General features: G+C 43.8%; 1 protein-coding gene across 3 annotated transcripts in view; it reads left to right on the forward strand.

Annotated features, from left to right (window-relative positions):
- Positions 1-5,344: 5,344 nt before the first annotated feature.
- LOC137379737 (E3 ubiquitin-protein ligase TRIM33-like) overlaps positions 5,345-27,940 on the forward strand; it is a 163,141-nt gene continuing 140,545 nt past the window's right edge. For all 3 annotated transcript variants that reach the window (XM_068051040.1, XM_068051041.1, XM_068051042.1), the window contains exon 1: positions 5,345-5,822. In XM_068051040.1, the coding sequence (XP_067907141.1) occupies positions 5,552-5,822 (271 nt within the window). In that variant the 5' untranslated portion in view covers positions 5,345-5,551. The remainder of the gene's footprint in view (positions 5,823-27,940) is intronic.

The raw sequence follows: 27,940 nt of genomic DNA on the forward strand, positions 1-27,940 counted from the left end.
TCCAGGTACTTTTAAATGAGTTGAGGGTTTCTGCCTCCACCACCAATCTGGGCAGTGAATTCCAGACACCCACCACCCTCTGGGTGACAAAGTTTTTCCTCATGTCCCCTTTAATCCTTCTAGCAATCACTTTAAATCTGTGCCCCCTGGTAATTGATCTCTCCGCTACAGGAAACTGGTCCTTCCTGTTTACTCTACCTAGGCCCCTCATAATTTTGTACACCTCAATTAAGTCACCCTTCAGCCTTGACTGTTCTAAGGAAAACAACCCTTGCCTATCCAATCTTTCTTCATAGCTGCAACTTTCAAGTCCTAGCAACATTCTTGTAAATCTCCTCTGTGTTGTCTCCAGAGCAATTATGTCCTTTCTGTAATGTGGTGACCAGAACTGTACGCAATACTCCAGCTGTGGCCTAACCTGCCTTTTATACAGTTCCAGCATTACATCCCTGCTTTTGTACTCTATACCTCGGCCAATAAAGGAAAGCAATTCATATACCTTCGTCACCACTCTATCAACCTGTCCTGCCACTTTCAGGGACCTGTGGATATGCACTCCAAGATCTCTCACTTCTTCTACCCCCCCCAATATCCTCCCATTTATTGTGTATTCCCTCACTTTGTTTGCCCTCCCCAAATACATTACCTCACACTTCTCTGGACTGAATTCCATTTGCCACTTTTTTGCCCACTCAACTAAACCATTGATATCATTCTGGAGTCTACAGCTATCCTCTTCACTATCACTTCACTTCTGCACCTTCTCTTCCTTCAAGCACCTCAGCCTGCTCCGCCCCTCTAAAAATTCTTGTTGTCAACTGCTTTTCCCCATCTGGGTTGTTCCTCCTGCTACCGTGCCCGCCCCTGCACCCCCTCCCCCAATCTTTACTCCTTCAATTTCTACAAAGCTCAGACTCGAGTGCACCTGGCACACAGTTGGCTTCACTCATCCAGCTGCAGATCTGACTGGACCACATTAAGCTTTATCAGGCCTCAGAGCTTTCTGTCAAAACCACTCACTGTTCTCGGATCATCCTGTTCATCAAAGTTAACCCCCGCCTTCTCTTCTCCAATGTTGACTGCCTCCTAAAAACCTTTCTCCTGCTTGCTTACCTCTAAAAAAGTGTCCAGTTTCTCAATTTTCCACAACCCTCTACAAATTCATCTCATCTACGAGATTTTTGACTCTTGAAATTTCAGTCACCACCCTCTTCTCTGACTGAAACTAGGCCCTTGCCCCGAAACCCTGACTCCTACTGGGTCTCCTTGCTCTCAACGTCTTGATTCCTGCTGGTCTCCTGATGTTACTGCTAAGTAACAGTTACAGGAATACTAAATTCCACCTAGAATTGCACAAGAAACAACTGCTTAACCTGTTCAATCAGAAACTGGAAATCAATGAAAAACGCTTAATCAGACTTTTGCTGGATGATATAAAACTAAGCCTCGACTTTCAAAAAGGATTTTGCAGACTTGAGAGTGTGGATAATTGGAGAGCAAATACGTGAGGCTGCACTGTAATTAAGTGGGCTGAGTTTGGGTTATGTCAGTATAGGATAGTAATGTACACTGATCCAGTAATGTGCCTTAATCACAAGCAGCAAACCACCCCCCACTGAAACTGTGTGGGATTTCCTTTCTCTACAATGATCATCCTTTGTGCTATTGCTGAGTGAGAACTCGAGTCTAGTGCTGATTACTGTTGAACTGTGAGTAGTCTTTGTGCTACGGACTGTTGCCTACTGGGTTGAGAATGTGCAAAATGGCTGCTGGGGCCTCTTTCAGCTGTCAGAAAGTGACTGACCTTGTGAACTGGATTCTAACCTCCAGGTCACAGAGGTGAAAGGGCAGTACACCAACCATTGCCCCACCCAGTGAAGAGGTTCATTGCCCCTCACTTTTACTGACGATTACACATTAAACTGCCAATACAACATATTGATCCTGAGTCTGCGCTACTGTATAAATCTGCAGCAACATACTTTTTGTACCATGTAGATCTCAGAAAAATCTGCAGCTGCAATCAATTGCAAAGTAGCATAAAATCATGGGAAAAAAACCAGGAGGTCTTTCTGTAACTTATGTTATGGATCCAACATGATTTATTTTCCTGCTGTCCCACCTGTTAATTATTAATTTACTGGAATAGCTCCTTTTTATAAAATGTTATTCTGTTTCGCCCTGCCAGTTTTCCCCCTGTGACTATCCCTTTTTGCCCTTCCTAATCTCTCAGCAACATTTGACGTGGTCAGTCGTACCAAATTCTCCTCCAATGCCCCTCCTGTATTGCCCAGCTCAGTAGGACTGCCCTTGCCTGGATCCACTCTTGCCTACTGAGTGATATCCAGAGGATCTTCAGTAATGACTTCTCTTCCCAACTCTGCACTGTTACCTCTGGAGTTTCCCAAGGATCTACCCTTGACCCCAACCTATTTCTCATCTATTTGCTGCCCCTCTGCGACATCCTCCGAAAACACAATAACCCAAATTTTGTGGCAGGGAATAATGGTCTATCGCACTGATTGTTATTATGGAGTAAATTTGACAAAAGCTTCTGGTGTCCATACATGTGTGTGTAAATTCAGGAGTTGCTGTATGAGTTGCTTGGCTCCTCCACAAACTCTGGAAGCTCGCTGATAGGTGCGGCATTAAAACACATGAAAAGCGTAAAGTTCCGGTACTTACCCACTAAACATACCAGAAAAAGTTGGAGCCCATGCATTCAGGAGCAAATAAATTTTTAACAGCGTGAAAAATCCTAATTACTGCCAAACAACCTCTCTGGCCCTAAAAATGTACTTTTATAAGTGTGGTGCCTCATTCGTTCAGGAGTTAATTATTGTAAGAGATTTAAAAGAATTTTTTTTTACTTCTTCATTGATTTTACATTCAATATTACATTGAATTAAATATTCTAATTTATACTTCTTGATTTAGACTCTGTCTCGTGGTGAGGATTCTTCAATCTGATTGGTTGAGGAGACCTGCTGCTGCTTGTTCTGCTCACACATGTCCCAAACTGCGTGTGGAGGGCGCAGTGCTGAAAAGGAGCTCCAACTATTGTAAATTACTGCTCAAAAACCCATGAAAAGTCTGTGGGCAGTTGTCAGTGAGGTGAATGGCTAATACCCTTCCTTTGCAGCTAACCACAAAATCCAGGCAATATGTATGCTGATAACACCCAGCTCTACCTCACCATTACCTCTTTCGACACACCATTAACATATTGTTTGCCTTTGCTCCGTGACCTTTTGGTCAGCTATGCGGCCTGGTCGAATCTAGACTTCCTTTGTTACCTCTTGCCCCACCCCCACCTCACTTGCTTATAACCTGTGACTTTTCTAATATTTGTCAATGAAGGGTCACTGACCCGAAACGTTAACTCTGCTTCTCTTTCCACAGATGCTGCCAGACCTGCTGAGTAGTTCCAGCATTTCTTGTTTTTATTTCAAATTTCCAGCATCTGCAGTATTTTGCTTTTATATTACCTCTTTCGATCCTGTCTCTGTGTTATCAGTCTGTTTGTCTGCTATCCAGTGCTGGATGAGGTACAATGTTCTCCAGTTAAAACTATGGGAAGACTGAAGCCATTGCCTTTGGGCCCCACCACAAACTCCGTAGACTTGATATCGATTTCATCCCCTGCTCTGGCCACCTGTCTTAGTTTGAAGCCAACGTTGCATAACCTCGGCATCCTAATGGACATAGCCACTGAGCTTCTGACCCCATCTGCTACATCACAAAGATCACCTATTTCCACCTCCATAGCATAGTCCATCTGCTGCTGAAACTCTCATCCATGCCTTTGTCACTTCCAGACTCAGCTATTCCATTGCTCTCCTGGACGACCTCTCATCCTTCAGCTTCCATATACTCCAGCACATCCAAAGACTCTTACCAACACTCATCACCCCTATTCTCACTGACCTGCACTGGCTCCTGAACCTCCACCTTCTCCAAATTAAAACTCTTATCCTCATTTTAAAATCCATTCATTGCCTTGCCCCTCCCCATCTCGGAATCTCCTTCAACCCTCAGAGAACTCTGCATTCCTCCAACTCTGGCCTCCTGTGCAGCCCCTACTCCCTTCACCCCACCATTGCCAGTCATACCTTCAGCTGTCCAGACCCTAAGCTCTGAAACTTTCTCCCTAAATCCTTCTACTTCTTTACCATCTTTAAAACCTACCTCTTTGACAAAGCTTTTAGTCACTTTGGGATATTTTTGTAAATTAAAGGTGCTACATAAATGCAACTTTTTGCAGTTGATCTTCCAACCACCGCCCCGTCCCCCCAAAGACACTGAGTCAAATGGAGGGAGAGTTCTAAAGGTCCTCAGTGTTCACTGGGGTGTCAACCATAAGGCTATTCTTCCCATGAGAGCCTGGACAATGGCTACCACCAGAGTTACACTGAACCGTTATAATGCATTGATTGGTCCTCAGCTGGAGTATTGGGTTCAGTTTTAACAATAACACGTGAAGCACTTGAAAGGGCTACAGAGGAGATTTACTAGAATGATACCAGTGATAAAGATCTTCATTTATATGCAGAGATTGGAGAAGTTGGGATTGTTCTCACAGCAGAGAAGGTAAAGGGGATATTTAATAGTTATTTAAAATTATAAAGGGTTCAGATGAAGTAGGAGAAACTGTTTCCACTGGTGCATGTTTCAGTAACCAGAGGACACAAATTTAATAGTGATAATTGCTAATAGATCTCCACTCCACTCTGATTCTTTTATGAAGTGGGTTGTTATGATCTGGAATGCATTGCCTGAAAGAGTGATGGCGACAGATTCAAAAGTAACTTTCAAAAGGAAATTGGATAGACACTTGAAAAGTAAAAATTTGCAAGGCTATGGGGAAAGAGCAGGGGACTAAATGGATATTCAGCATAGTTGAAAGAGTCTGCAGGCACAATGAGCCAAATGACCTGTTTCTATGCATTATGATTTGACAATTCAACTACAGGAGGCTTCACCACCCAGCCCAATCCTGGCTTCCCCTAACGTCCACACGTGCACTTTTCAGGAGGGAGTCATTGGCCAGTATTGGGGGCGGGGGGTGGCAAACCCTGACCCATTCCCTATCCTTGGGCACTGAGACCAAGAGTAAAGCCCCAGCTTCCCAGCTCTGGCTGATTTCAGCACAGAATTGAAAAAAGGGAATTTTGCAGATTTCATAGACAAACATGATTCCGGAGCAATAGCATTTTTTTTAAAAAGAGAAGGGGCTCCTTTGCCTGTTGATGGCAGTCATTAATATTAATGTGGGTGCTAATGACGCGCTGTGATGAATATGGATCTGCTGCTTCTCACTGGCGTCCTGTGTCCGGGAGATGGAGCATTTCCTGCATTTGACAGCAGCCTGAATCCGAACGCCCTCAAACCTACAGTCGTTAAGCGATTACCTCTGCAACAACTTGGCCACATATGTGGATTGATAGAGAGAGAGAGGGAAAAAAACCCAACCCAACTCCACCACACACCGCCAACAAGAAGACGGATGGGAATTACAAGGGGAATAACAGCCTGAAACTGCGCTCTGGAGATGGCAGAGAGTCCACAGGAGCCCGGGCTCAACACAGGAAACGAAGCGGAGAGTAGGGAACAAGGGGAGAAGGCGGAGGGAGCCCAGCTCAACCTGCTGGAGACGTGCGCCGTCTGCAAGCAGAATTTCCAAAGTCGCGATCCCAAACTGCTGCCATGTCTGCACTCCTTCTGCAAAAAGTGTCTCCCCGAACCTCAGAGGCACTTGGTGCTGCCGGGTTCAGCCAGTGGGGCCAGCCTGACAGATTCCTCCTCTCTCCAGCAGCAGCAGAGTGAGTACATTGGGGAGGGGGGGAGGGAGGGGGGGAGTCAACAACATTGTATCTCAGCGTTCTTACATACTTGAATCTCGCGTAACGCGCCCATTCTCAAGCTCCAATGCACACACAGACCCAAGGCTCACACTGGGCCTAGTGTCCAACGCTTTGTCAGACTCGGCGTCCCTCTAAACGCAGAGGCTTTTGAAATTATTAATGCACTGTGTACATATCTATTTGAACATTGTTACAGATAATAGTGTTTCAGATCCAAGCTTTCTGCATAAATGTATCAACGCTTTCATACTTCTGGTGTCCCAGATAACAGTGCTGAGCTGGTGAAATGACATTTGTTATTGACACCTATAGAAACTGATGGGGAACGTTTAACCATCTGACATTGTCAGTCCAGCGTCTCCAGTATCCCAGTTTTCGTTGGTTTATCTGAATTCAAACCAGCACTAATCGATGAGCAAACCGCTGCTTTGCAAACTGTATAATTTATTGAATGTAAATGTAGGTTATACATTTTAATATCCATACACCAATTATTGAAAAGGGGTAACGTGACTTATTTTGATTTTGCAAAAGAGGGTCCATCAGGTTTCTATCTTGTACGAGACGATGTGTGAGTTGAGTCGGTTATCACGTTCCTATATCTTGCTTTGAAAAATCAGCCTGGAGTTCACACTCACATTTCCTCCTCTTTTGATGTAGTGTATTTACTACGACTGGAGGCCCCATTTAATTCCTTTTGCCTAATACCTGGCAGGATTTTAGTCCAAATTTCGCATAAACGATAGTAGCTGCAATATTTAACAAAAGGTCTCTCTCGCTGGCTTTCCAATCAAAGAACCAAAATATATTCTGGCTAGCAGATAACAAAGAGGGTCTTTGTGGGACTGACCATGTATCTCCCATGTGAAATCTTGGGGAGAAATCGAGAGGTCTGCTCCGTGTTTCTCTTAACCTGCTAAATTGAGATTAATGCAATTGATTTTAAGAAATTAAAAGTCTTAACATTAGACGGTGGTCGCAGTTGATCAGAAAATAACTTTAAAAAAACCGTGCTAGTTATATAATTCTGCTTGGTAGATAAACCTTTTAACCCCTATTTGTGTTGTGCAGTTATCTCATGTTAACCTCAATGCAGGGGCACAAATCATTGGATTCCAGGAGAGTGGCACAGCGTCTGATCCCATACATCAACAACAGAATTATAAACATTAAATTGCATCAACTTAGTCAATAAACAGTGTAAAAACTTAAAACATTTGTTTTTATGAAATCATGTCTAGATGTATTGGGAATATTCGATTGTCTGTGTTTTTTTAACGTTTCGGAGGGAGTTTTAAACAGAAAAATGAAACTGGCGGCTAAACAGCAATGTGGTTTTGAAAAGAATGTAAAATGTATTTGAAACGGATAATCCACATTTCCATTCGGGCCAGGTAAACTGGCAGTGGCTGATAAAGTTGTTGCAAAGTAGTGTTTTTTTTGTTGTATTCAGTATATTTTGCTGATAAAGTTTAGTGGCCCCTGGGGGAGGAGGTGCTTTGTAACAGTTATTTGCTACATTGTATCTAAGGTGCTGATGGCGCCTCTCTTGTTGCTTAGCCACATTGTAACAAGCGGCCAGGAATGTACCGCTTCCGCCCGACTCGCAGGGGTGCGCAGCATCTCCCTTAATCAAGCTGTTCCATTTTTAATTGAAAATTATTGCAGAGTGACGCTGAGGTAATTCTAGAAGTGCTTTGCTCAGAGCAAATTACAATATCTGCCAGACAGTGTTTTGGTGGTGGTTTTCTCCAAGCTTCCCATCCCCCTTCTTTTACAGCCACCCCCACGGGAAACCTTTGAGTGGTACATGCGGCTGAGTCTCTCCAGGCGGCTGAAACCGGTCAGGGGCGGCTCGCGCCAGCTAGAACCAGCTGGAAGTGGTTGTTGGCAACTCAATGGGAATTAATTGTCCTGGAGCAGTCATGGGCAATCCAGCTGAATTTAAAGAAGGCAAAGAACTAAATAGTTGAAGTAAAACCCCCTTTCCCCAGGAGGACAATTTTGGCCCATTTGTTGCTTTAAGTGAATAAATGAAATATGAAACATATGCATTTCAAGGGGCTATTTGTACACATGACCTCTAGTGACTGGATGGTAGGGTCTCATCAATGGGCTGCACTCCAGACAGAGACCAGGGCAGAGAAACAACAGCATTTTGTGCCCAACTGTAATTGCCCTTGAGAAGGTGGTGGTGAGCTGCCTTCTTGAACCACAGCAGTCCATGTGGGGTAGGTACATCCACAGTGCTGTTAGGAGGGGAATTCCAGGATTTTGACCCTGCAACAGTGAAGGAACGGCGATATAGTTCCAAATCAGGATGGTGCGTGACTTGGAGGGGAACTTGCAGGTGGCATTTTGTAACGGCATTGCAGATGCCTGTAAAATATGGGTCTGTCACTCTGCTCTGGAGGGGCTTCAGGGAGCTGATTCAAGCTACATAGTGGTGTTTCTGTTCATTTGCCATCAGTTGGGCCACATGTAAAGCAAATAATACTGTTTTAGGGAATTGACCTCCTGACTGTTCTCTAATATTGATAACTGAAAGTTTCATTTCCCAATACAAAATCAAAATACTGCAGATGCTGGAAATCTGGAATAAAAACAGACAATACTGGAGATACTCAGCAGCTCGGGCAGCATCTGTGGAGAGAGAAACAACGTTAACATTTCAAGTCGACCTTTCATCGGAACTGGAACAAGTTAGAGCTGTAACTGGTTTTGAGCACAGAGGCGGGAATGGAACAAAAGGGAAGGACTGTGATAGGGTGAAAGGCTGGAGAGATTAAATGGCAAAAGGAGATGGTAATGGGGCAAGTATAGAAACAAAAGGATGGGTCTAGAGGAGGTGTGAATGGGAAAAACAGAATCATCGCCAACAGCTGTTGTCTGAAAATTGGGGGGCAGAAGTTATGATATGAAATGATTGAGTTCAGCATTGAGTCCGAAAAGCTATAAAATGCCAAATTGAAAGATGAGGTGCTATTCCTCAGTTTATGTATAGTTTCATTGGAACAGTGCAGGAGATTAAAGGTCAGAGTCAGAGTGGGGTCTTCATTTTTATAAATAACAGTGCATGACAAGACAGAACGGGAGGGTTTTGTAACAGCATTGCAGATGAAGGGTCACTGACCTGAAATGTTAACTCCGCTTCTCTCTCCACAAATGCCGCCAGACCTGCTGAATATTTCCAACATTTTGTTTTAGTTTCAGAATGGGAGGGTACCTGCAGATGCTTGAAAGCTTGTGGGTGCAGTCCCAGAACCCCTTGTGATGGGGTCAGTGTGCTCTAATTGCTCTGTTCTGGTGGAAGGTCACAGACCTGAAACAGTAACCCTGTTTCTCTCTCTCCATAAATGCTGCCTGAACTGCTGAGCATTTCCAGCATTTTCTGTTTTTATTTCAGATTTCCAGCATCCACAGTATTTTGTTTTTGCATTAGTGTGCTCTAATTGGATAAGTGGCTGTTTGTGGAAAATGGAGGCGAGTTTACGCATTGGTGTGAGCATGCTACTGATTGGGTCACTCCGAAACATGTAACTTTTCTTGTGCAAATTGTGAGTGGAGACATTACCTGCTACAATTCTAGCATTGGAAAAGCCCAGTATTTCCCAAACAGTTAAAAGTAACTCTTTTAGACTGCACTATTTCACCAGCCAATACAAGAGATGAAATGAAATGTGACTCAAAAATGCAAACACTGGAAATCTGAATAGAATTAGAACGTGTTTGAAAAGCAAACCATTTTTGTAAATAAGTCATACCTTATCAAACATGGGTCCATTCCCTGGACATAATAGTTGAGCTTCCACTGTTGCAGGTGGGTTTGTTTATTCTGCAAACATGAGGATCAATCCCCAATAAATTAACGTATTGTTTGCCTTTGCTCCATGACCTCTTGGTCAGCTATGTGGCCTTGTCCAATCTACACCTTCTCCTTTGTTATCTCTTGCCCCACCCCCGGCTCATTTGCTTATAACGTCTAACATTTCTAATATTTGCTAGTTCCGAAGAAGGGTCACTGACCCGAAACGTTAACTCTGTTTCTCTTTCCACAGATGCTGCCAGACCTGCTGAGTGGTTCCAGCATTTCTTGTTTTTATTTCAGATTTCCAGCATCTGCAGTATTTTGCTTTTATATTAATCCCCAATACCTATTGTCTAGGTCATTAATGATCAAATCAGCTAACACTGAAATCTGCACTGACATCACTGGTAACCAGTCTCCAAACAGACTCAAATCCATTGATAACTTTCTGGCTAAGGGAATTCAGCCAATTCTTAATCCACCACAACAGATTACCACTAATTCCACAAATGTTCCCACTTGTAAAGGAGCCTCATGTGTCAGGTACTTTACACAGGTTTCCTGAAAGTCCAGGTCACACCTGTGATTTTTTTTTCATCCAGCAATTCCTCTGTTCCACAAAGTGTCTCATTATTCTAGTTCAGCTTGTGATTGCAGTTCTAAACCTTGTTTTGCATACTTGAAGGAAATAGCCTTGCAGGGCTATAGGGACCGAGCAGAACTGACTGGATAACTCCATGGAGAGCCAGCGTGGACTCGATAGGCTGAATGGCCTCCTTCTATGCTGTAAATGACACTATGACTTTCAACATATTAGCTATATTTCAGCTATATTAGCTGTCCACTGTTGCCTAATCTAGTAAGACTACTTTTGAATGCGATGCTGTTCTCGCGCTCAGTGTCAGCTGTCGCTGAATTGTAGCACACTTGCTTCTGAGTCAGCAGGTTGTGCTTTTGAGGTCCACCTCATAGACTTGAACATAAATGTTGCCTGACATTCCAATGCCGTACTGAGGGAGGGAGTGCTGCACTGTCAGACGCACCTTTTGGATGAAGTGTTAAACAGAGCTGCTGTCTTCCCCATCAGGTGGCTGTAAAACATCCTATTTTACTCAGTGAGTGGTTAAAATGTGGAACTCACTATCACAAGTAGTTCAGGTGAACAGTGGACAGCTAATATAGCTTTGATCATTAATGACCTAGACAATAGGTATTGGGGAATGATCCTCAAGTTTGCAGAATAAGGTAAAGGTCTGCAAAGGAAACCTGACTGAGCCCGAATGCCGGAGCCGGAAGTGCGACCCCACCCGACACATGGTCGGGTACATGGGTAAAGGTCTGCTACCTGACCCGACTCCGGGACCCGACGACATGCGTCTGGTTCGGGTCGGGTCACACTTCCGGGTCTGGCATTCAGGCTTGGTTGGGTTTCCTTTGCAGACCTTTAATTTAAGGGGAAGCTGGATAAACTCATGAGGGAGATAGGAATGGAAGGCTGTGTTGATGGTGGGAGGAGGTTCAGGTGGATCATAAACACTGGCAAGGATCTTTTGGACTGAATGACACTATTCCTGTGCTGGAAATATTTGTAATACTTTATTATTTCAAAGAGAAGGGGTGTTTTCCCAGTGTGCTGACCAATATTTATTCCTCAATCAACATCACTGAAACAGATCATCTCGTTATCTTATTGGTGTTTGTGGGAGCTTGCTGTGTGAAAATTGGCTCCTACATTACACCAGTGACTGTACCTCAAAAGTGCTTTAGGAGGTCCTGATGTGATGAACGGTGCTATAGAAATGCAAGACTTCCTAAAATCAAACTGTGTTCTAAACGTGTGTTTGTGTCATGATGTCAAGCCTGTTCCATTATCTTTGCACCTCAGCACTCAGCGAAGGGCACTGGTTGCACTGCTAGAGGCACCCCTGTGCACAGTTATGATATTGGACACTCAGCGCAACCAATTTGAGGGAAGACTGCCTGTATGTTGGAAAAATCTAAATGGGGGAGTATGGTTCAATTGGCTCACTCCCATGAGACCCAGGTGACAAGGTAAATGCAGCTATCAACAGCATCCACCAGAGAAATGGTCTTTAGTCAGACTCCTTAATGAATGTAGGAATTTCTGGAAAAGAACAGCCTCGAACTATTGAGAAGCACGGTAACCTCACTGGCATACAGATGCACAATTCTCCCAGCATCAACTGCCCTTCGCAGCGTACAGTGGGTGTCTGCAGTCGTCTGTTATGATCTGGAATGTGCTACCTGAAAGGGTGGTGGAAGAAGATTCAATAGTAATTTTCAAAGGAAAATTGGATAAATAATTGAAGGGGAAAATAAACCTGCAGGGCTATGGGGATTGAGTGGGGGAATGGGACAGACTGAATTGCTCTAGGGAGAGCCGCTATGGACTCGATGGGCCGAATGGCCTCCTTCTGTGCCATTCTGACTCTGAGGGGAAAAAACCACTTCCAGGGCTATGGGGAAAGAGTAGGGGAGTAGGACTAATTGGTTGGCTCTTTCAAAGAGCAGGCACAGACATAATGTCCTCCTTCTGTGCTGTAAGATTCTGTGGAAAGATATTAAGGGGATGTGGTCAAAATGACATGAAAAGAGTTGGTTTCTATGATACTATCAAACTTGTAACAGCACTGACTCTCAAAAGTCAGTCTTTAAGGCAGCCTGTTCTATGGAAGTAAACACATGATGCGGGTCTGTATTACATTCAACGCTGCGCTCACATGTGTATGTAAGTAGCCAGTCAGTCTCGCAATGGGAATAAGAAAATTCAATAATATGAAAGTGAGATACTGCCTGTCGGTCACCATGGTGTTGAAAGACGTCACTTCCATTCATTATGCTTCTAAGTATTCTATCCATCACTCCGTGCTTGGTGACCTACATTGGTTCTCAGTCTGGCAATGCCTTAATTAAAAAATTTTCATCCTTGTGTTCAGATTTCCCCACGCCTTCGTCCCACTTTATTTCTGTAATCTCTTCCTGAGATTTCTGGACTCTAGTTCTGGCCTCTAGTGTATCCTCGATTTTAATTGCTCCACATTTGGTGGCCGCGCCTTCAGCTGTCTAGGCCCTAAGCTCTGGAATTCCCTCCCTAAATCTCTCCGTCTCTCTCCTTCTTTAAGCTGCTGCTTAAAACCTACCTCCTTGACCAAGCTTTTTCCATCTGTCCGAATTATCTCCTTATGTGGCTCTGTCAAATTTTGTTTGATAATGCTCCCGCGAAGCACCTTGGGACGGTTTATTACATTAAAGGCCCTATTTAAATGCAGGTTGTTGTGTTAAATATGCAAGAAATAAACACCGAGCTTGCGCAAAATCAGCTGCTCCATACAACCGAACACTAGTCTATGGCCTCCTTGTGAACTGATTGTGTTGTTTTGCTGCTCCAGATCGCCATGAACGAGAGCTGTCACTGCATCTTTCACAAAAAAGCTACGATCCAACTAATCATCAAGGAAGTCTTTATCATAATCGAAAACAAATTGAGTGCGACATACTGAGTGGCCTTCTAACTCCGGAATCTGGGGTCACAATCAGCGCAAACTCTTGGGTTAAAAATGCCCTCTGCGTGCTGGCTGCAGGCGTCCGATGTAAAACAGCTTTGGGCAGCCTCATTCCAGCTGCTGGTAGGAATAGGCCCACACCACAAACTTCCCTTCAGTTAGACATCTTGGGCAATGCCACTCAGGGCAGGCCTAAAGATGTTTGGTACGGAAATAGAAAAAATGTCACATGTATGCAGTAAGGGGCGTTCTTCTGAAGTTGAATTTAGAGATAGCATTGGAACGTTTTGTGGAGGAAGATTCACTGCATTTAACCTGACCCAGAAGGGGTAGAAGCGATGGATCAGGCTCCCTGATAAAATGGTCGGAACAATATTGATCCATGCAAAAGCAAATTAGATAGATTTCTTTCTGAAAATAACCTTAAGGATACAGTAAACTAGTAATTTGAGATGTGATTTAAGTGTGACATGCTTGAACAGGTGGCTTTGGACCTATGGTTCCCAAAGCTCTCCACCACCTGGGTTTTCCTCACTTCATGTCTGCGTCTGTTGTAGACTATTGATAGAGGTTGATTGCTATGATTAGTCAAGAGTTCCATTATCATTGTGTCATGCGACTGGCAGAAGGTGAGCGAGGTAGACCTTTTTTTTTCCCTACATATCGATTCCTATGTTCCTTTGATACTGGGTGTCTGAACTGGCATTTGTTCCATTCCCCAGCACTTAGTTCCCTCACACACGCAATGATACACCGGCACGCTTGCACTCTAATTCTATCTAGTATAAAAGGAGGGAAAAAAGAATACTTGAATCCGAACAGCCACCTTTTGTTGTCTAAGTGTCACAGTGAAGTACTTTTGAAGTGCTGTGACTGTTAACTAGACAAACACAGCAGCAGTTCTGTACCAGTGATGTTCCACAAACGGCAATGAGATGGTGACTAGTCTGGTATTTGTGGAGGAATGCTAGCCAGGAAATGGGGAGAGTTTGGCTAGAATTTTACCGGCGCCCCACCCCACCCGGGTGGCAGGAATGGAGGCTGGGAGGTGTGCAGGGGAGGGTGGGTGGGTACTGGTAATATAATGGGGACCCGAATCGGGACAGCTCTCCACTGCAGGGTGACGGGCAGCTTAAAGACCCTATCAAGTACCACTTTACAGGGCTAGCAGGATTTTGCTGATGGTCAGGTGACCACCCCCACCCCCCCCCCCCCCCCCCCACCGCACGGGGAGGCGGCTTCCCTGCAGCAGTCTGGGGGACCATTGGAACCGGAGGCGCAATGTCCCAAAGAGGGGGCATAGGCAGGGAAGGCAGCCTCCATGGCCCCAACGATTCCCCTGGAGCGGTTGCCCCTCAGACCCTCAGCTCCCCCGATTTTTTTATTTTTGTTTTTAATTTATTTACCTGGGGGCACTCTGAAGTCTCCAGCCTGCCTCAGCCGTGCCCTCCTCTCCTGGCGGGGCTTCAGAGCTGTTGGCCCTCCGATTGGGCTGGCAGCATCAGCAGCTGGTCTGCCGTTAAAAAAAAAAAAATGGCCGAGCCGGTCCCGCTGGCAGCATGTGTGGGCTCGGGACCCACTTTTCATCCTGACGCCAGTGGTAAAATTCAGCTCTTTGTTTCCATACTTAATTCATTTCATATTGTTTAATTCATCTATCTACTGTAACAATTCTTTCATTTCACATTGCCAGTCTTGGGTGATCATTGGGTGCTGATTAGATCTTAACCTGCATCTTCTCATTGTTTTTTATTGAGCTATTAATGCTTATATTGCAGGTCTCCCTTGTTCTTTGTAACAGTACAAAGCAAGCTCGTAAAAACGGGTTGACATTTGCTCATTCAAATGCTTGAATGTTTCTATAATGGCTGGCCAATCGGCATTACCTAAATTTACACACTGGGCAGCAACCTGCGTAAGGACGAGTTTAGATGCACAAACTGGAATGCCATTGTGTGAGATGCAGCCTACTCTTTATTCAAAGTTGTTTAATTCAAACTGCCTTTTGGTTTTGTTTACGCACATAATTCCTACTTTGTTTTGTTTACCTTGCTTCATTCAAATTATTGGGTTATTACATTTTTATGGCGGCCAAGTGACTGAATTTATCAATAAACTGTATTAGCATTATTCCACATCCGGTCTCTAATGTCACAGTCATTGTTTTATAATAAACTGATAATTTTTGCGTTGATTAAAAAGAAACCTGGTTGGTGTGTTTTGTTCTGGGAGAAAAATAAAGTATATAATTGACCGTATCAGTAAATGGGGAAAAATGGGCTCGGAATGGTTGCAAGTTGCCCAACAAACTGCTTTTTGAAGTTGCAAAAAATCCTGTGGATGCTGGAAATCTGAAATAAAAACGGAGAATGCTGCTCAATCTTGTCGGATCCACCAGAAAATGACACTTCGTAAGACTGAGATTGAACTTTGATTCACAGACTTTATTCAGCCATCATTACAGAAACAGTTCTTCAACATGTGCTCTCTGACCTTTGAACCCCCAGGTCAGATGACCTCGACTAGTACAGTATGTACCATATTGTATCTATTATGCAAGTCCACTTAACACTCAGTTATTATGACATCCCTCCCTTATCAGACTGAAAACATGTGCATGATTTTCTGGCATTACACAAATGAATACATACTGTTACGACTGAGGTGGGAGGAGTGCACTGTTTATTCTAGTTCCACTTCACGGGTCACAACATATCTTTAAATTTTTTTTCCATTTACTGATACGGTCAATTATATACTTTATTTTTATCCCAGAACAAAACACACCAACCAGGTTTCTTTTTAATCAACGCAAAAATTATCAGTTTATTATAAAACCAGTCTTAACCAATAATGAAATAAAGCATAAACACACAGATTGAAATATTAATGTTCCCTTTTTACCGTATCCCCTCTCACTCATTCACGCACGCATGCACGTACACACACACACACACCGGTGAACTGGAAAGATAAAGGTTTTGTTTTGTTTTAAAGTTCTACTACAGACAAAAAAACATTTGGGCTGAATACTTGCTTATTCTTGAAGAAACAGCAGATGAGATATGTTGTGTTCCAAAACTGGCATGCAGTCTGACCTCCGAGTTTCGTAGGTGGGTCACTGGGATCTTTTAGAACTGTTCTTTTCAGGCGGCTTTGGGAATTAACTTAGCAGGCTTTTCTTCAAAGGAGACGAGATGAGTTGACACAGTATACTTCTCAAGGTCTTTTAGAAGTGCTGGAAAGCTGAGCTAGGTTGTGGTCTTCTTCCTTGGGAATTCTCTTCTCTCCTTGGAAGTTTTCTCCCTTTTTATACAGTTCAACCCCAACTCAAAACAATTAACAAGTGAAACTTTTAACATCCATAAATCTTGACCTGTCACTTCTTTGTAAACAACTTCTCCAGGTGTCCAAATTTCTCTTGTTTATTGAGCTGGTAGTCAGGTGGCTTCCTGGAGAGGCTTGTTGCTGGAAGTCAGGTGGTTTTCCAGAACGGCTTGTTTTCCTCACAAACTCTCTCCGTACGCCCTTTTTTTTTAAAGAAAAAATTTTCCAGGGACTCTTTTTCAAAGTCAAGTACCCCTTTGAAAACCTCAAAAGTTTAACATTTCTTCAATCTTTCAAAAATGAATCCTCAAAACGTATATTTAACAAAACACAGAGGCACTTTCATAACTACACATTAGATAAATTACTAATGTCTCTTGGGTGGTTTCCTCTGAAGCTTGTCTCTGCCTACCATCTCAGGAACTCTGGTTAGCATCCCTGGACTTCAGGGTATCCGCCTCCTTTCAGGAGCCTACATCTGTGCCACTGGACTGGAAGCTGTCAGCCTGCTGTCAGAAACTCTGGAGTCTCTGGTCCCAGTGCCTCATCAGTCCCTGCTGCCATCTGATCCTCCATCTCAATGTCGAACTGCTATTTGCTGTTCCACTGTCTGCACGTCTTGATCTGGAATGAGATTTAGCTCCGATTCTGCATTACAAAAATACTGCAATGTTGATATTTTTTGACACATGGCTTATTTCTGTCATATTCTATTCCTACTAGTAACCTCACAGTCACCCTATTTCTAGTCTTGGAAATAACATTATATGGTTCTGGAAAGAATGTTGTGACCATCTTGCTCGGACTCTCTCTAACCAACACTTCTTCACCTGGCATCACATCAGACTCTCTGGCACCCCCTCTGTGATCTGCATAAAACTTTGCACTCCTCTTCTCAGCATCATGATCTCCAACCTCATGATCATCAAAGGTGTCTCTGATTACCAACATCTTGGTGTAGATTTTGCGTCTGAACAGCAAGTCTGCTGGGCTCTTCCCTGCCGTAGTACGTGGAGTTGCTCTGTTCACAGCTACATATAATACAAGTGCCTCCTTCCAAGTATTGCCTATAGCTTGGGCAATTCTCATCTGCTGCTCTAGAGATTGGTTCTGACATTTCACCTCTCCCATTAGCTTGTGGCCATTTTTTGTGTCACTCTATGGTGATGAATTCCTGTCACCTGCATGTAGTCGGCAAACGTCTGAGATAAATTGCAGCCCATTATCTCAATACAAAGTAACTGGCAGACCACGCCTCGCAAATATCTGTCAGTGCTGTCACTTTTCTCTGCTGTTGTAGACTTTATCACAACATACTCAGTACTGACTGCAATATTTAATTACAACCAGAATTGACTCTCCTGATGGAAATAGACCCCAAAACATAGAGCTACACCATCTCCTGGTCCGGCTGGTAGCAATGTACTGCATATTTGTTCAGATGGGTTGGATTGGCTAACAACTTGACATCCATGACAGGATTTGACACATTTTTCTGCATCCTTCTCCATTCCAGGCCACCAAACCTTGGTTCTCAGGTTCTGTTTCTTACTGACCGTTCCTAAATGACCTTCATGAGCCAATGCACTACAAGTCTGTTGCCTCTGAGCACACTTTCCCCATTGTGCACAGTTCATCTGTCACAGCAACATAGGACTTGTGTATACACTTCTCCCGCTCCTGTCTGGATCCTCTGCCTGATGTCTTCTAGTTCTGGATCTCTGTCTGACTCTCTCTTTTTCTTTTTCCCTCTTGCTCCCTCTAACCTTGTACCTGTATTGCCGAAGTCTATGTACCCATTTCTCCATCCTAGCACATGATTTTGACTTCAGAGTATACGGCCTCCAGTGGTGTCAGTAACTCAAATCCGATGCCAAACAAGTATGCACGAAATCTTTCATATGCCGGGGACAGCCCCATGGCCTCTTTTGCTGTCTGAGAATATTGCCTCTCCATATCCGTCAAAGGCTGGCTTGTGTAAGCGATGACTCTTGGTCCTCTAGTGTGTGTCTGCACCAGCACTGCTTCTAGTTCCACTGGGCAATGATCTTTGGTGCTTGTGGATTGTAATATATCCAAGAGTGTGAGCACTCATCAGACTTTCCTTCAGTGCTCTGAATACATCCTTCTGTTCTTGGCCAAAACACACATCGTTCATTCTTCCTTGTTATCTTCCTCAATGGATCAGCCATTGTAACAAAATTTGGTATGAATTTTGCACAGTAGTTTACAAGACCAAGGAAACTGCTCACCTCATTGGCATTTTGTGGTTCTCTTGCCTCTGCCACTGCCTTAACTTACTCTCTTGCTGAATTAATGCCTTGGCAACTTGTGACCCATAAATACCAGCTCTGACACTCCGAATAGGCATGTGTCTACATTTATTGAGATTAAACTTTGCTTCGCAGACTTTATTCAGCTATCTTTACTCTGCAGTTACAATTCTTCATGTGCTGTCTGACCTTTGAACCCTTAGGTTAGTTGTCCTTCTAACTAGTACAGTATGAACCGTATTGCAACCAATATGCATTACAGTTGAGAAAGGGGAACCACTCATGAGCCGACAGACTGTTGAAGCTTAGGGGTGTTGTAAATTGAAGATGAACTTGAAGTCCATATGCTGAACTGAAGGAGGAGTTCAAACCTGTTTTCCAAGGAATAGGAAAGCTTTGTGATCCTCGGGTGAAGCTGACCATTGATGATAACATCAACCCAGTAGCTCAGCCTGTACAAAGAACACCTTTTGGATTGAGGAGCAAGTTTGAAGTCCAGATCCAGGATAATGTTGAACCAGTAGAAGGCCCAACACCTTGGGTGAGTCCAGTAGTAGTATTGCCCAAGCCAAATGGAGACACAAGACAATGCATCGACATGAGACAGGTGAATGAGGCAGTGGTTAGTGAATGCTATATTATACCAACTGTACATGAGATCTCCAGGAGATGTTGATTAATTAAGGTGTTTTCCAAGTTTGGAGTTAAAGTGGGGGTGCCACCAGCTAGAGTTGCACCTAGACTCTAATGTGATGACATTTGTTGCACACTGTGGACTGTACCAATACAAAAGGCTGTTAGTTGGCATAAACACAGCCTCTGAGATTTACCAGCACGAGATCCATAAAGTAATTCAAAGTGCCCCAGGAGCGGCCAATATTTCAGCTGACAATATTGATCATGGTGCCTACCGTGAGGAACATAGCAAGAGGTTGAGACTGGTGTTAAGGAGGTTGCAAGCAGCAGATCAAACAGTGAATGCAGACAAATGCCTATTTGGAGTGCCGGCTGTAATGGGTCATAACCTAATCCAATATTTTAGACCTTATTGTCACTGTTGGATCCTCCCAGTAATGACACTTAGCAAGACTGAGATTGAACTTCGCTGAATAAAGTCTGTGAAGCAATCTTTACAGTTACAGTTCTTCAACATGTGCGATCTGACCTTTGAACCTCCAGGTCAGTTGACCTCTTAATTAGTTCAGTATGTACTGTAATGTATCTAATATGCAAGTCAACATAACGCTAAGTTATCATCATGACCGTACTTGGCAGGTCAGGCAGCAAGTGCAGGAAGAGAACCAACAGTTAATGTTTCAGGTAAGACGTCGGGAAGATGTTAGAGATTGAACAGCTGCTAAGCAAGTTCAGAGTCGAGGAAAGGGTGGGTGGTGGGAGCAGGAAAAGAGCAAAAGGGAGAGGTCTGTGATGCGTTGGAGGACGGGAGTGAGTTACGTTGTTTTGAAGTCCGAAACTTGTGCTGTTTGGTCTGTGTTCCCATTCCCACTTGCACATGTGACTGAAGTTACCTTTGCAGTCCAGTGAAGGAGTGCTCTCCATCTGGTCCATGTTAACTTTGTCCTCTGTGACAGGTGTGTGCAGATTTATTGAAGATTGTGGTTGTTTAAGAATCTGTTTCTTCCCTCAGCAGCCATCTGGCACTAATAACACTTAATAAAAGTTGACTTTAAAAAAACCCCCTGAAATTTAAACATGTTAAATCCAGGTGAGAGAAAAAAATACAAGTGTTATACCTACCAAATGCTGACCACTGGGAAAGGAAATAAACCGACTCCTAGAGCCATTGATGTTTGCAGCATGGAAGGAAGGCCATTTGTACCAGTATGTCAATACTAGCTCGATGCAAAAACAGTTCAGAAGTAATCTCACTGCCTTCTGCTCTTTTTCCCCAAATACATCACTATCTTTCCTCTGCTTCAAATACTTTCCTTTTAAAAGGTGCAGCAATCTTTGCCTCACCTACTTCCCATGGCAAAATATTCCATACTCCAGCTACCCTCTGTATAAAGACATTTTTCCCTATCTCTGTCATGTTTGAGATTTTTGACTCTGGCTCTGAGGAATTTTGGATGATGCAAATGAGTTAGATTCTACTTACAATGGTGTTATATCCACAACACACAGCCTTTGGGATTTGGGAATTAGAATTCTAATGATGTTTCCTGTGTGCCACATCAGCTTGGGATAGTGGTTGTTTATTAGACATTCCAGTAAACACTCACATTCCTATTAGGAGTGGTAGCAGGTTTAATTGACAGCTTAAGTGGCTGCTCCTGGGAAACGGAGCTGGGTGAGTGTCAGAGGTAAAGCCTTTCAACACCCACCCCTATTGTCAGCTAAGGTGGGATAGACACATGGTCTGCAGAAATCTGGTAAAGAAATTAGCAACAGAGAACGTGGGCACTCTGCCAACTAGTGCTGATGAGAGAGTAACAAGGATAGTGTGATATGCTTTCTCATTTTTATGTTATGTAGAATGTTGTGAGATGGATTAAAGTTCACTAACTTACCCACATTATGCACCTTTGCCATAGCCCTGCAACCTTTTAATATATTTAATAAAACATCTTGTTGACATAATTGGCCTTGCCTAACTGCACTGTTTATCAGTCTGCCTTGTGTAAAATCACAGCATTCAGTTCACGTGATGTGGGGTTTTATTATTATACCATTGAGCAGTAAACTCCTGACTTGAAGGGACGTGGGAACCAGTCACACCAAACTCGAACAGCTGAAATTTGTAATACCTGTAATGCTTAACAGAAACATCTACAAACATGCCTCATTTACTGGTTTGATGGTATTTCTTTTTATCGCACAAAAAACAGACAGATAGATGAGAAATGACAGTGTCTGAGTGAAGAGGAAAATGAGGAAAAATGTTTTCTACGCAGTGTGTGGTTAGGATTTGGAATGCACTGCCTGAGAGTGTGTTGAAGGGGAGATTCAATTGTGGCTTTCAAAAGGGTACTGGATAATTAATGGGAGGGAGAATTTGCAGGGCTGTGGGGAAAAGGCAGTGGGAAGGTGGGGGGGGGGGTGGGTGAGACTAGCTGAGCTGCTCTTGTGGAGAGCTGGCACGGACATGACTGGCCGAATAGTTACAGCACAGCAGGAGGCTATTCTGTGATTCTGTTCTAAAACTGTGAATAATACTAGAACAAGAGAACTTTCAAAGATCGTGCCAATCGATCAGAAAGTACAATTGCTGATACTACAAAGAACAAAGAAAATTACAGCACAGGAACAGGCCCTTGGGCCCTCCAAGCCTGCGCCGATCCAGATCCTCTATCTAAACATGTCGCCTATTTTCTAAGGGTCTGTATCTCTTTGCTTCCTGCCCATTCATGTATCTGTCTAGATACATCTTAAAAGACGCTATCGTGCCCGCATCTACCACCTCCGCTGGCAACGCGTTCCAGGCACCCACCACCCTCTGCGTAAAGAACTTTCCACGCATATCCCCCCTAAACTTTTCCCCTCTCACTTTGAACTCGTGACCCCTAGTAATTGAATCCCCCACTCTGGGAAAAAGCTTCTTGCTATCCACCCTGTCTATACTACTCATGATTTTGTACACCTCAATCAGGAACCCCCTCAACCTCCGTCTTTCTAATGAAAATAATCCTAATCTGCTCAACCTCTCTTCATAGCTAGCGCCCTCCATACCAGGCAACATCCTGGTGAACCTCCTCTGCACCCTCTCCAAAGCATCTACATCCTTTTGGTAATGTGGCGACCAGAACTGCACGCAGTATTCCAAATGTGGCCGAACCAAAGTCTTATACAACTGTAACATGACCTGCCAACCCTTGTACTCAATACCCCGTCCGATGAAGGAAAGCATACCGTATGCCTTCTTGACCACTCTATTTACCTGCGTTGCCACCTTCAGGGAACAATGGACCTGAACACCCAAATCTCTCTGTACATCAATTTTCCCCAGGACTTTTCCATTTACTGTATAATTCACTCTTGAATTGGATCTTCCAAAATGCATCACCTTGCATTTGCCCTGATTGAACTCCATCTGCCATTTCTCTGCCCAACTCTCCAATCTATTTATATTCTGCTGTATTCTCTGACAGTCCCCTTCACTATCTGCTACTCCACCAATCTTAGTGTCGTCTGCAAACTTGCTAATCAGACCACCTATACTTTCCTCCAAATCATTTATGTATATCACAAACAACAGTGGTCCCAGCACGGATCCCTGTGGAACACCACTGGTCACACGTCTCCATTTTGAGAAACTCCCTTCCACTGCTACTCTCTGTCTTCTGTTGCCCAGCCAGTTCTTTATCCATCTAGCTAGTACACCCTGGACCCCATGCGACTTCACTTTCTCCATCAGCCGACCATGGGGAACCTTATCAAACGCCTTACTGAAGTCCATGTATATGACATCTACAGCCCTTCCCTCATCAATCAACTTTGTCACTTCCTCAAAGAATTCTATTAAGTTGGTAAGACATGACCTTCCCTGCACAAAACCATGTTGCCTATCACTGATAAGCCCATTTTCTTCCAAATGGGAATAGATCCTATCCCTCAGTATCTTCTCCAGCAGCTTCCCTACCACTGACATCAGGCTCACCGGTCTATAATTACCTGGATTATCCCCGCTACCCTTCTTAAACAAGGGGACGACATTAGCAATTCTCCAGTCCTCCGGGACCTCACCCGTGTTTAAGGATGCTGCAAAGATATCTGTTAAGGCCCCAGCTATTTCCTCTCTCGCTTCCCTCAGTAACCTGGGATAGATCCCATCCGGACCTGGGGACTTGTCCACCTTAATGCTTTTTAGAATACCCAACACTTCCTCCCTCCTTATGCCGACTTGACCGAGAGTAATCAAACATCTGTCCCTAACCTCAACATCCGTCATGTCCCTCTCCTCGGTGAATACCAATGCAAAGTACTCGTTTAGAATCTCACCCATTTTCTCTGACTCCACGCATAACTTTCCTCCTTTGTCCTTGAGTGGGCCAATCCTTTCTCTAGTTACCCTCTTGCTCCTTATATATGAATAAAAGGCTTTGGGATTTTCCTTAACCCTGTTTGCTGAAGATATTTCATGACCCCTTTTAGCCCTCGTTTCAGATTGGTCCTACATTCCCGATATTCTTTCAAAGCTTCGTCTTTCTTCAGCCTCCTAGACCTTATGTATGCTTCCTTTTTCCTCTTAGCTAGTCTCACAATTTCACCTGTCATCCATGGTTCCCTAATCTTGCCATTTCTACCCCTCATTTTCACAGGAACATGTCTCTCCTGCACGCTAATCAACCTCTCTTTAAAAGCCTCCCACATATCAAATGTGGATTTACCTTCAAACAGCTGCTCCCAATCTACATTCCCCAGCTCCTGCCGAATTTTGGTATAGTTGGCCTTCCCCCAATTTAGCACTCTTCCTTTGGGACCACTCTCGTCTTTGTCCATGAGTATTCTAAAACTTACGGAATTGTGATCACTATTCCCAAAGTAGTCCCCTACTGAAACTTCAACCACCTGGCCCGGCTCATTCCCCAACACCAGGTCCAGTATGGCCCCTTCCCGAGTTGGACTATTTACATACTGCTCTAGAAAACCCTCCTGGATGCTCCTTACAAATTCTGCTCCATCTAGACCTCTAACACTAAGTGAATCCCAGTCAATGTTGGGAAAATTAAAATCTCCTATCACCACCACCCTGTTGCTCCTACATCTTTCCATAATCTGTTTACATATTTGTACCTCTATCTCGCGCTCGCTGTTGGGAGGCCTGTAGTACAGCCCCAACATTGTTACCGCACCCTTCCTATTTCTGAGTTCTGCCCATATTGCCTCACTGCTCGAGTCCTCCATAGTGCCCTCCTTCAGCACAGCTGTGATATCCTCTTTGACCAGTACTGCATCTCCTCCACCCCTTTTGCCTCCCTCTCTATCCCGCCGGAAGCATTGATATCCTGGGATATTTAGTTGCCAATCATGCCCTTCCCTCAACCAAGTCTCAGTAATAGTAATAACATCATACTCTCAGGTACTAATCCAGGCCCTAAGTTCATCTGCCTTACCTACTACACTTCTTGCATTAAAACAAATGCACCTCAGACCACCAGTCCCTTTGCGTTCATCATCTGCTCACTGTCTACTCTTTCCCTTAGTCACGCTGACTTCATTATCTAGTTCCTTACAGGCTTTAGTTACTACCTCCTTACTGTCCACTGACTTCATTTGGTTCCCATCCCCCTGCCACATTAGTTTAAACCCTCCCCAACAACGTTAGCAAAAGCACCCCCAAGGACATTGGTTCCAGTCCGGCCCACTTAACACTTTTGCCCATCTCTGCTTTTAATGTCTGTCTTAATCTATTGAAAAATAATTCATGCTTGGTGACAGGAGAGGCAGTCAATATGCTGTGAAAAAACATGGAATCTGAGAGTACAGAAGGAGGCCATTCTGCCCATTGTGCTAGTGCCGGCTTTTTGAAAGAGCTCCCCCACACCTTTGCCTTAGCCCTGTAGTCTTTTTCTTTTTCAAGTATTTATCCAATTTTCTTTTGAACGGTACTACTGAATCTGCTTCCACCACCCTTCCAGGAAATGTATTCCAGATCTTAACTCATAGAATAGATGGTTACAGCACAAAAGGAGGCCATTCAGCCTGTTAAGTCTGTGCCAGCTCTCCAAGAACATTTTGGTTAGCTCCACTCGCCTGCCAATCCCTGTAGCCTTGCAAATATTTTTTTCCGTTCACGTGCTTATCTAATTGCCTTTTGAAAGCAAACTCATTGCATTTTTAAAAAAACATTCTCATCTCCCCTCTGGTTGTTTTGCCAATTACCTTAAAGCTTTGTTCCGGTAAGAACAAATTCTCCTTATTTACTCTATCAAAGCCTTTCATAGTTTTGAAAACCTTTATTAAATCCCCCCTTAACCTTCGCAGTTCTAAGGAGAACTACCCCTGTTTCTCTAGTCTCTCCACAAAACTGTAGTCCCTCACCTGGTAGTATTCTGGATTTCTCCTGTGCACCTTTTCCAAGACTTTTGACATCCTTCCGAAAGTGCGGTACCCAAAACTGTCCATAATACTCCAGCTCAGGCATAACCGGTGTTTTCCAAGGGTTTAGCATAACTTCCTTGTCCTTCAATTATATGCCTCTATTCATAAAACCAAGGAATCCCATATCCTTTTTTATTAACAGCCTTCTCAACTTGATTGACCTTCATTGATTTGTGTATGTGAACACCCAGGTCTCTCTATCTTCCTGCATCCACTTTAAAAATGCATCACATGGTTTAAATTGACTTTGCTCATCCGATTTGCACAGATTTGCTGGGCAAACATGGTGGCAACCAGAGTTACTAAGACACGTCTCTTCTATTTTAATGTTGCACCTTTGAAAATTTTTTTCTAAAAATATACTTTATGTATAAAAATTTATTAAAAAATTACAAAACAGTTCAAATTTGACATTTCGGAAAGTACAATAGCGATCAGATTCTTTCGATACAGAACATGAGTTGCCTCACAACTCTTTCCATTCCATTTTATATGCAATGTACATTTGCATTGCACAGCAACAACATATTCGGTGCATACATGTGTCCAGCCCCTCAGTTCACTTTGGTGGGAGGACCTTAAACAGTGGTCTTTCCCCATTGAGCCTTTGCGGCGGCTGCCCGAAGCTTACGTGCATCCCTCAGCACACAGTCCTGGACCTTGAAATGTGCCAGTCTGCAACACTCGGTTGTGGGCAACTCTTTGCACTGGAAGACCAGCAAGTTTAGGGCCGACCAAAGAGCGTCTTCCGCTGAGTTAATGGTCCTCCAGCAGCAGTTGATGTTTATCTTGGTGTGCGTCCCTGGGAACAGCACATAGAGCACAGACTCCTGTGTTACAGAGCTGCTCGGGATGAGCCTCAACAAAAACAACTACATCTCTTTCCACACCTGCTTTGCAAAGGCACATTACAGAAGGAGGTAGGCGACGGTCTCTTCCCCACGACAGCAACCTCGAGGGCAGCGTGCTGAGGCGGAGAGACTCTGGGCATGTAGGAAGGATCTGAAGGGGGCAGACCATTCTCACCACCAGCCAAACTATGCCTTCATGTTTGTTTGAACATTCTGGTGATGAGGCATTCCGCCAAATGACTTTGGCAGTCTGCTCCGTGAACCATCCGACAGGAACCACCATTCCCAGCACCTCTGAAAATATATTTAAATTCACTTTTTTGTTTCGCAGCATCCGACCATGATTGATTGATTGTGCTGCTAGGCCATTTGATTCACCTTGCCCACATCTCCCCCCACCCCGACCTTCTCATCAATTTTCTCCTCTTTGCTAGAAGTGTTAACTTCTGGTGCCTTGCCTGAAAACCTTTTGGTGTGATCAAGATCTGAGCTATTTGTTTAATCACACCTGTATGTTTGCTTAACACCTTTTAAATGGTTCTGTACACATATCTGAGCTGAAATCATTAATCTACCTCTGCCAACAGCTTTACTCCACGTAACACTAGGTATTCTGTGGCCTTCTTGACTCAACATTGAGTTCAACCATTTTAATTGTAACCTCTTTTGTTTCCTTTTTCTTTGCTGTTTTTTTTCTTTACTTTCAGACGGCAGCTATTAATGATCCTGCCATTCACGTATCCTCTAGACACATCTTTTTTTTTAGAATTAGAACATTACAGCGCAGTACAGGCCCTTCGGCCCTCGATGTTGCGCCGACCTGTGAAACCATCTGACCTACACTATTCCATTTTCATCCATATATCTATCCAATGACCACTTAAATGCCCTTAAAGTTGGCGAGTCTACTACTGTTGCAGGCAGGGCGTTCCACGCCCCTACTACTCTCTGAGTAAAGAAACTACCTCTGACATCTGTCCTATATCTATCACCCCTCAACTTAAAGCTATGTCCCCTCGTGTTTACCATCACCATCTGAGGAAAAAGACTCTCACTATCCACCCTATCTAACCCTCTGATTATCTTATATGTCTCTATTAAGTCACCTCTCCTCCTCCTTCTCTCCAACGAAAACAACCTCAAGTACCTCAGCCTTTCCTCGCAAGACCTTCCCTCCATACCAGGCAACATCCTAGTAAATCTCCTCTGCACCCTTTCCAAAGCTTCCACA

The sequence above is a fragment of the Heterodontus francisci genome, chromosome 18, assembly GCF_036365525.1.
Source record: "Heterodontus francisci isolate sHetFra1 chromosome 18, sHetFra1.hap1, whole genome shotgun sequence".
Lineage (NCBI taxonomy): Eukaryota > Metazoa > Chordata > Chondrichthyes > Heterodontiformes > Heterodontidae > Heterodontus > Heterodontus francisci.